At 32.1% G+C, this 11,040-nt stretch overlaps 1 protein-coding gene across 2 annotated transcripts in view; it reads right to left on the minus strand.

Moving 5' to 3' along the window:
- Window positions 1-532: 532 nt before the first annotated feature.
- Window positions 533-11,040, minus strand: part of LOC107453113 (uncharacterized) — a 35,640-nt gene continuing 25,132 nt past the window's right edge. Inside the window, exons 1-5 of one of the 2 annotated variants that reach the window (XM_071179303.1) lie at window positions 10,629-10,745; window positions 8,858-9,049; window positions 5,303-5,525; window positions 3,161-3,305; window positions 533-849 (exon numbers count right to left, since the gene is read on the minus strand). In XM_071179303.1, coding sequence (XP_071035404.1) covers window positions 631-849; window positions 3,161-3,305; window positions 5,303-5,525; window positions 8,858-9,032 — 762 coding nt within the window. In that variant the 5' untranslated portion in view covers window positions 9,033-9,049; window positions 10,629-10,745 and the 3' untranslated portion in view covers window positions 533-630. Of the gene's footprint in view, window positions 850-3,160; window positions 3,306-5,302; window positions 5,526-8,857; window positions 9,050-10,628; window positions 10,746-11,040 lie in introns of those variants that run through there. The other variant, XM_016069803.3, reaches the window with a different exon arrangement.

Genomic DNA, 11,040 nt, shown 5'->3' on the forward strand with positions numbered 1-11,040 from the left:
CTTCCAAAATTTTATAACCAGAATATAACAATTTTACGAGTGCTTAACTTCTTCTTTTCAAATAGACACCAGCAAGGGACTTCATTGTATCTAAATCCTGGCATTTGTCGATTCAGAAACCAATCAGGTTCGACACACACGCGTGATGTGATAACGCGTATACCATTAATTTAATCACATGGCTAGGCATATTCATTTAAATCGCATGGTTAGATCTAACCACTTCACTTCTTCTCAAGTTGAAAGTACCCAAATGTCCTGATTTATTTTTGCTAGTTGGGGAGATAAAATTTTGGTTGTTTAATCGTATTAGGCGAAAGCAGTTATTAAACGGTTTTTTAACAGTTTGAATACCATCTTATTTTAAGTTATTTGATTATTTTGTTTGAATTTGGTGAAATAATAATAAAATAAATTGTTATTTAACCATTTTTTCAGAGACATTTCTAATGGTGTGGGCAAAGTATCACCAGTTGACGATATGCATTATAAAAGTATTCTAAATCAGGCAAGATGAAAACTTAATAAAATATGTTTTTATTGAAGTTATGCTCATATAGTGCTCAACTACTATAGCAATCGAGATAAAAGTATGCAATGTGTATAAAAATGGAACTTTGAGCACATAGCTCATCCTTCACTATCTGAGGGTGAAGATCGTCTTGAAGAAGAACTGTCTGATGAATGGTTACTTTCCTCATCGGCCGAGTGAGATCGGAAGAGACTGCCAACTACCTTTGCGTGTACTCGGAAGAATTCATCGACTTTAGGATCCACCTTTCTGTTGATATGCTGCTGTTGAAGACGTTCGATCCATGCTGGACGAACTTGTGATCCTTCACCCTCATACTGTAAAAATAAGTCATTCTCTTATTTATAATGCATTAAATAAATTGGAATAAAATGCTATACCCAGAATAACTTTCGACTACAGGTGGGTGATAAATCATGAAATATCCTTGCTTAAGTATCGAGTTGACTGTATTTTTAAAAGTGCTCTCGTTATCTATCATCAATTACGATACAATCGAAAAAATGGTAGTTATCGATACCGTTGGCATCGTGATCTTTTTTGACAACTATAACTAGCGAATTTGATGATGTCGTGAGCGTTAAGACAACGATAATTTAATATGTAATTCGATAATGTACATATAAATATAGAGAGTGCTAATTATAATGACGTTTTTTAAAAACGATACTAATTTTGGAGTTGATCACGTTTAGTTGGGTAATGAATATAATTAGCAAAGTTATTAATATTTTAAATTAATATAAATCGTGAAAAAATATGATTAACTGCAAAATATCGATAGTTTCTGATGATGACTTGTGATAGTAAAAATATGATATATTATGACCAACTATATTTTTGACCTACGTAATGTGATGCAATTTTGTTTAAAATATCAACTAAATATGCTAATTCATGCGGACGTCGTCATTATAAAAAATAAAATAAAAAATGCTGGACGAACTTGTGATCCTTTACCCTCATACTGCAAAAAATAATTATTTGTTTATTTATAATGCAAAATAAATTAAGAAAATACATAAATGCTATACTCAAGATAGGTTTGGACTACAGGTAGGCGATATATCGTTAAATATAGTTGTTTAAGTACCGAGATATCGAAAACAATAGATATGCATAACAATAAAATCGTGAGTATTAACTATGACGATTATTTCAGAAAACGATATTATTTAGTGTTGACCCAAATTTTCATTTGGGTAAAGAATATCTTGAGCAATGTAAAAATATTGCAAATTAATTAAAATCGAAAAAATTCTGATAAAAGGCAAAATACCGATAGTTATTGTTGATGAATTGTTGTAATAAATATACGATATATTATGACCTACTATATTTTTGACCTATGTAATGAGATGCAAATTTGTTCGGAAATATCACCTGAAATATGTTAATTAATGCGGACGTCTTTATGAGTTATTAAATCAAACTAAAACAATCATAACAATAAAAGAAAAAAACATATTTCGGGAAATACTTACAAAAATTTTATACAAATTAAAGATTTCGTCATTAAAAATTATTCATTGTCTTTTGAAATCATTTTTTTTTCGCTCACTATTACAGCAAATATTTCTTTTTTAATATTTTGTTAATCGTAACGAAATGATTGATTACCTAAACTTGAAAAATAATCTGCTGTACTTGAAACAACAACAACTGAGAATTTCAGAACATGTGACGCAATAAAAAGTAATTAAGAAATAACTCGTTAATCATAGAAAACTATAACCTTGGATAATTATAACAATTCAAATTGAAAACAATCTTTTATTCTATTGAATTAAGTTTCTTTATATTTTTATAATTTCATTATAAATGTTAAGATTTAAATCTGGCAACATCTAATCTCCCTCTTATTCATTATTTTTTTTTCTTTCGACATTAATTGCAGTGTAAGCTTATAAATTAAATATCTCGAAAGAAATAAATTAATTTTGTTTCTTTAATTTGATATAAATTTTGTCAATCATTAACCAATATATTTAAATTATTTAATATACTCGCTATAGATATTATTTAACCTACTCGATACTCGAGATTTTAATAATGGTTTCAGGTTTAAAACTTACCACTGAATCGCAATTGGATAACATCGAATCAAACTACAAACATTGATATTAAAGTGAACATGAAAGCTTCCCCAAGAGAAATTTCAGGAATGAAGTAACTAACAGTCTCAATCTTATTGAGGCCTAATTGATAATTATTTATTACTAAGTAACCTCGTGAGTTCGAATGAGTAATAATTATATCAGATTTTAAACATTAATTTGTCCAACACAAGAGTATCTGTACAGCTGCAAATGTTCTCCAGTAGATGTAAAGGAAGAAAAAAAAATTTCTAGAATTTTACCTCCAAAAAAATACTTTTCCTGCGTCGATATTTTTAAAAAAGAAATTTACTTTAAAAAAAGGCTTAACTGGTGTCTGGTCTAATTTTCACATATACTTTATTCTCTTTGAATAAGGAAATTAATTATTCTAAAAAACGAAAAAAAAAATGCTAACGAATTTTTTTTTCATCCAGGAATAGATTTTGTGCAAAAGTAAGAGAAACTTACACGGTTTAAATTCTGGAGTTAAGTTAGCGCTAGAGAAAAAATGCAATACGTTTTTTATTACCATTTCAATCTTTCGAGCTTGCTGCTCAAGAATTTTTTCGAGCGAAGATTGCCTTGAAGCTGCAAGATCTTTTTTAACTTTCTCTTCTGTAAATTTTTCCAAAGCTCTCTGCAATTCTGATCTTTGATTAATGCTACTTTGTCCACTAAAAAGTAAAAAGATATAGAGTGTCAACTTGGTTACATTGAAAAAAAAAAGAAAGGTTTATGTTAATTTTTAATTAATTTAAACTTTGTTTGAAATTTCTTCGTCATTGATGTGATCAGGTTTTCTAATCTTTTATAAAGTGAAATTTATATAATATTTTTTTAAAAAAAAGAACATCGGGAGTCAGTTGACAGACCTTTATTTAGTTAATTCTATGAGCTTTGCTAGTTAAAATCGAATAAAAACATACTGAAATAAATATTTTTAAATACATATTATGCATATTCTTTTGTATATGTTTAATAAGTATGCAAGAATAAGTATTATTTATTTATTGCCTAAAGGGCTAGTAGTTAAGGAGGCTTTGGTAGAGCAAACGACAAAAGTTAAGGTCTGTGTACTCAGGGGGTTCCACTTTCTGCTCACTGTGCTCTACATCAGAACTGTTTTGTTGTTCTGTTCTAACTGCTTCACAATCCAAACTAGCTTCGCTTGCTCATTGATTACTTCTCTTATTTAGTGTTGCTAGCTTTGCATAGATTGGGAAACTAATTTTGAATCAAAATTTTTTTCCTGCAACTGCCCGCTTTGAATCAGGGCATCAAGGCTCCCCAATTTTGAAAACAATGGCATTATTTTCACGAATTTAGAATCCATCTTAATATTTCGAAAGTAGTTTAAATAATTCTTAAAAATGCTAATTAATTAGTGCAGACGAAAGTTTAAACAACAAAATCTGACCAAAAAAAGAACATAGTTTCTATGAATAAACATACCCTTTATTCGACTGATTTGGATTCTTGGCTCTCGAAGTATGGGGAGTGGTGGCTATCTGGAAAATATGGTCCCGATAGCTTGGTCACGAGGTTGGTCGAAAGTTTGGACCCCCTAATGTTTAATTTACTTTTCGCGTCTCTCGCCATATCCTGAGAACTTTTCAAGCAAATAAGAAAATTTGCGCACAATTATACTATTAGCTTATCCAAAGATAGTTCTATGTACAAAAATAATTTTTAATAATTATTTAGTATTTATGTTTTATTTAATAACAGTCGAAAATTTTTTGAATTGATCGTTCGTATACAAATTTTAACATCATTTTTGAAAAAAAAGAGAAGCTATTCTATATTGAAAAATGGAAAATTTAAAAGATATTAGTCGAATAATTTCTTGTGTAATCAATTTTCAAATACACTGTTGCTTATGAAATTGTATAACTCATAAACTATTTTGCCGATTGCGATTAAATTTTTATAATATATACATTCTTTAAAATGATGTAAAAATTTGTATACCTTCAAAACTTTGTATACTACAATTAAATCAAAAATAATAATAAAAAATTATTTTTTGCATGGAGTTGTCTTTGGATAAACAAGTTTTATAATTGCATACAAAAATTTTTTGATTTGATTAAAATCTTTTCGAGATATGACAAATGACGCAAAAAGTATAAAAGTTCTAACTTTCGACCATTCTCCTGTCTTAACTATAGGGACAAAATTTCCCAGATTGTGGCTAACCTCTCCCATATTTTGAAGATCAGGATTCCTAATACATCGGGAAAAAAATAGGATTATTAAAAAAATACGTTTTTGTGTGTTATTTTGTAACTAAAGCCATCGTCTTCACTAATTAAATGGCACACTTAGGTGAGGATCCCGAAGCTTTAAGATAGAGTTCTAGTACGCGAAAATCCGATCATCAGATCAAAAGTTATTCAGGGTGTTTCATTTTTTATTTTTAATTTATTATTTTTAATTTAATTTATTTTACGGTTGCTTTTCTCCAAGATGTCGATAAAGAGAAATGGGTATTGATACTCATCCACGTGACGTTATTTATTCTGTATCCCATTAAAAAAAAGCAATTCTTGAACGTTTTTGTTGACAGAAAGTGAACTGAAATTTACCGGGAGTTGATCATTAAAATCATCTATATATTAATCATCTATATGGACAAATATTTAAATTGCATTAATATAATGTCACTTACTACTTTTGCTTGAAAGCCAGTTCTTTGTGCAACATTTTTCTCTCCGTAGATTCAAGATAAGGATTGGAAGGTTTCTTTGGTTTAATGAGATCTTGTTCTTCTAAAGACTGACTTTTTCTGGCCCTAGGAACTGTTTCACTTGCAGAAAATAAACTTTTTTTTGATTGTGAGAGTGAACTATTTATTTTGCTTGTTGAAGAAGATTTTTCTGTGCCTGCCCTTCCTAAGTAGAAGAAATACCACAATTATAATTTAATATAAAATTTAACGTAACTGTATGCGGAAGTTGTAAATAGTGGCAAAGTAGTGTAGAAAGTTGCAAGTATTCGGACTTGTAAAAAGAGTATAGGGCAGCAGTGAGCTGTTGCCGATGTGTATAATGCATAAAACAGTCATCAACATTGTAAGAAATAATTACTGTCTGAAGCTGAAGTAAATAATATCATTTCAAAATTATGTTACAAAAAGTGATTAGAGGTGCGGGGATTGGCAACAGCTGATTAGAGGTGAGGAAATTGCTCGTGGTCAAAATGAATCTGTATGTTATAAAAGATTATATGACGCCAGTGACAAGAATGCTTGCTGATTGGTCAAAGTGCTTTTTGTGGGTTAGAATTCGATGAAGTAGCTACAACTTCTCCGAGTGTACTGTCGATGTATCAATAATCAACACTATGCTAACAATATGTTATGGTTTTCTGACTTTAGGCAAAATATACTAAACAGTGCTGAATATTACACTCATGTCTAAAATTTAGGATAATTCAAAATTACATGAAAATTGAACTCTAAAGAAAATTTCACCTGCAGAATTATTACCTACATCATCTAAAAGAATAGTATGCAAATTACAGGAAGCCACCAAATGACGCCGATACGTATGTCATAATGACGAAAGTCTAGGAGAGAGGTATGAAAGGAATAGTGGCAAAGACGTAAAATTGTTCATAAACATTCTGTAAGCCGCCTAGTGCTATAATCGAATAGTTATGACTCAGAGGACGCATGAGGACAATTTTTTTCACTTGATAGAATTATCGACAGCATGGAATGTGGGCGTATTCAGATGAAAGTATCCAAGGAACTTGGAACTGCCCAGAGTGACAGTTCTAAGCTTTGGTGACGATTTCAAGATGATGGAAATATCAGTAGAAGCTACAGTACCTCTCGCCTCCGAGTTACAGAGCAGTATAAAGATTAATACAGTGCACTCTCGATTATCCGTGCGCGGATTATCCGTTTTGCGGATTATCCGTGCTCATTCCGGAGTCATACAAAAAATATAAAGAGAAACATTTTCAAGAAAAAAAATTTCATTCATGAAGTTATAACACTACCCAATTTTTGGAAGCAATATTCGTTATTGGATTGCAGTATATGGAATATCAGCAGCATGGTCGTCTACGTTATCACGATCTTGGAGAAAGATCATACCGCTGGATGAACAATCTTTTTCAGATGTTCAAGAAAAATAAGATAGCAGTATTCTCGAACAAGCAAAACAAATCTAAGGTTTCGAAATTCTAGATGAAGAAAATTTAGAATATAGGTTTCAAAGTGATGCATGTGAGCCTGGCTTCCAGTATTTGACTGATGAAGACATCGCCATGTTGTTAAATCAAATAGTGATGATAGTAATTGATGCAGAAGATGTAGTAAATGAGGAAAATACAATTTCTCATTCTGTTGCTCTGTGGAAACTTTATTAGAATATATGGGAGGATTTGATTACGGTGACATTACTGCGGTTCGTAAAATTTGTGTATCGATATATGGCGAAGACGCATTATACATTTTTTAAAAAGGAAAACTCCTAGTTTGATGTTATGCATGTAAATGTCAGTAACTTATATTTTTTTCGTACTGATATTGATTTTTTCTTTAATGAAAGGAGTTTTCGGATTATCCGTGTTTTTTTATTGTCCGTGCGACCTGTCCCGGTAGTTAACCCGGATAATCGGGAGTACACTGTATTTGGAAGTAAAAGCCAAACGAAATAACCGAAGCACAGCATCTGACCTGTTTCGTCAACAGTCTGCAACCACGGGTACCACAGTTTCAAGGCAAACCATTTAACCATTTGAGAAATGTTCTCAGGCCTATCAGATGGGTTACACTCATGGCAATTCCCTGTCGCCAGTGATTAACTTGGAGAAGAGTACATACAGAGGTGAAGGTGGCCATCGTCACAGTAGGATTGTGTGATGTTTTCCGACGAGTTCAGATTTAGCTTGTAATATGATTCATGTCGCATTTTCATGAAGATAATGCCTCGTACACGTTACCACCGTTACTTTGGTGCCGTGTTGCTCATTTTGGGATTCAGAATATATTGATACGTTTAAATCGGAACCATGACAGGCCAAATTTATCGTAACATTATTCTGGAACAACATATATGTTTGTTTAAGGGTGCCATGGGAGCTCAATTTATGTTTATGGATTACAGTACCCGTCCTTACCGTGCGAGCATCGTAAGCGAATGAAGATATCTATAGAATAGTCAGCACCTGACTTGAATCCGAAAGAGCATGTGTGGTACACCCTTGGCAGAAGACTTTCTGACCGTCAACCACCAAGTATACCGGAACTTCGGAGAGCATTGCTTGCTGTGTGAACTAATCGTACTATATTTGCTTAAAACATCGTTTTTCTCTGTTTATTTACATGGTTTTCTCAAGTGCAACTGATCATTCAGATAATAACGTCTCAAGTCCATGAGAATACTTAAAATATGTTTAAACCTCCAAATAATTCATATGTTTGCTAAGCAGGCTGATTCTACATTCATTATGATTTTTAGTAGGTGGTAATACATAGTTTAAGGACTGAGAACTGCATGATTGCGAAAATTGCTTCCGACGCCGCTAGGGTCACCTTCCAATTATGAACTGGCTGTTCATGCGCATTGGAAACGACAGTAATATTTTTGTAAATTATCTTAACTTCAATTAATTTTACATTTTATGATAATGCGGACATCATTTAATCATTTGGCGGCCAACTTAGCAAGCTTAATAATATTAACCGCCAAATCACTACATTACTATAAAATAGATATATCTCTATTGTTGCTTAATTAACTAGTCTAGCTAATTGGCTAGATCAGCTCCCTGAGTCCGTATACGTTAAGAAAATAATCTAAAACATGAATAAGGGAGATTTTACAGCTTCTGTTCGGCAAGTGGCGTGGATCACCGTGAGGTAGGACTGACTTCGTTCCAAGTTCACCTATTAGCTTTAGCTGGGTACAATGGAATGGCCTTCACGCCTAGGTTGGCCCTACCAGGAGAAGAGCTCCCAACGTATCTCTAGACCTATTTGAATGCAGCTTCAGATAATGGTTAATATAAAATGTAAAACCAAGACAATTTAGCTAAACTGCTTACGAACAGCCTGTTTATAATGGGAAGACAAATCATAGCAGTGTAAGATGACACTTTCCCAATCAATTGCAGTTCTCGTACCTCCTAACCAACCTCCAACCCAATTACTGATGATGAATTCAGAATCACCCTGTATATTTTGAGATAAATGCGAATGTTTGAGATTCACCTAATGTGTATGTAAGTGATGATCTATAGGTGTTTTCCCATTCTTCTTCATCTTCTTCTTCTAAATCTCTTAGAGGTTCAGCCGAAGAGTTGCTAGGACTTCCTGATGATTCATCACCAACGCTGTCTTCCTCATTTCCTTCATCCGATTCACTGTAATCTGGATCTGGAATCATGCCAGGATAGATATAGTCTGAAAAAAAAAGAATTTCTGATTTTTGCAATATTTACAAAAAGAGAATGGTAAAAAAATCATTATTTGTTGATAGCAACATTATCAGAGTACATGAGGTTCGCCACAGATTCCTCTGAGTTGAGGCATCTGTGGCGCTATCTAGCAGTGAAAATCTTACCGAATTCGGTAAAGGGATTAGTACCTTGTTTCCTCTAGATTGATTTGTTCATTTACGTCGCACTAGAGCTGCACAATGGGCTATTGGCGACGGTCTGGGATACATCCCGGAGGATGAACCGAAGACATGCCATCACAATTTTGATCCTCTGCGGAGGGGATGGCACCCCCGCTTCGGTAGCCCGACGACCTGCGAGCGAAGTCGAGCACTTTACGGTAGCACAGTTTAACGAGGACCAATACCGCTTACCCTCGGTCCCCACGCAGCCTGATCCAAGTGGTCACCCACCCGCACACTGACCGCAGCCAGTGATGCTTGACTTCGGTGATCTGCTGGGAACCGTGTCTTAACGATCAGTCCACTGCGGGACTGTTTCCTCTAGCAACTTAGAGCTTTCTTAAAGTACACATGAGCTTTCTCAAATATATTTTTTTAGACTTTTTTAACTTGTTACCGGAAACAAAGTATTAGGACGATGAGGTAAAGAAGATTTTACGAAAAACATTTAGTTCTAAAATTAGCCACGGGTTAGGGGAAAATAAGTTATGTGGCTGAAATTGATTCCATATGTGAATTTTGCCATGATTAAGTTTAAAATTTAGAGTGATTGCCGTATAAGATAATGGAAAATCACAATATCTTGTTTGTAAATCTACAACAACTATGGAAAAATTTCAGATCAATGGGAACCTTGATTCTAATATCCATTGCATCAAGGTAATAACAATTTTTATCCAAATTTAAATTGATTTTTGTTTTATTCAGTTGTCCTTATCTTATACGTTATTCTTATTACTTTATATTCGCGTGTTTCCGTTTAGTATTGGGCCGTACAAATAAGTGACTTGTGCCAAACCTAAAATTCCTACTTTGAGAATGATAGTTCAAAATTTTCATAGTAGTAAACGTAGAAAATGTGATAATAGATATTTTTTAATGAAAATATGGAGTAAAATGATAATCAATAATTTAAAAATTCAAAAATTAATTAAAAATTAAAAAAAATTTAATTCCAAATATTTCCCTTTTTTAAAAGTCAAAGACAAGCTTCTTGGACTTTATGTTTGAACTTAAAAAAAGAACTTTTTTTTTAGAAAACTTTCATAGATACTCTACATTTCTTTTTTTTTTTTTTAAACTTAAGAAACTGATTTTGCCAAGTCTGCATGAAATTAATAACTGTGATACATTTGCTGCAATCAGTTAACAGCAATATTACCAAGGCAACGAAGATCTTCTGTTATTTTTGACTCGAAAAGTATATGAAAGAATTACTTATTTTTAACATTTTTATTTTTTTGGTGAATATTGAAATGTTCGACTTATAATCACATCTTTTTTAACTTATGCATGACATATTTTCGTTTATACGTAAGCAATACCTTTTGAAATTTATTTTAAAGAAATGAATTTTTTTACTGGGTAGTATTTTTTGGAAATTATTAAAAATTTAAAAAATCGTAGTTTTATTAAACTATATCCAAATTTATCAAAATTATGTATAATTTTAGCAAGAACACATACGGATGAAATTTGTTTACTTAACTAATAACTTTAAAATATTATTGTAGTCGTTGCTGCGATAAATAAAATTCCTGTGTTAACCCATTTTCTTTTAATAACTAATAGTTTTATAATTGGGTATAATATGAAAAAAGCACAACTACTTCTACTTACTAGGAATAACATTTACCTTTTAGTTTAATTAATAAACTGAGTTTTAAATATGTTTACTAAATTCATAAACTTCGGTAAAACAACAATATAAATTATTTCCAAAGGAACTAGACTAATACAATTCCAACCAAACGAAGTATTAAATCATTTCTGG

Source organism: Parasteatoda tepidariorum, chromosome 3 (genome assembly GCF_043381705.1).
Source record: "Parasteatoda tepidariorum isolate YZ-2023 chromosome 3, CAS_Ptep_4.0, whole genome shotgun sequence".
Taxonomy (NCBI): domain Eukaryota; kingdom Metazoa; phylum Arthropoda; class Arachnida; order Araneae; family Theridiidae; genus Parasteatoda; species Parasteatoda tepidariorum.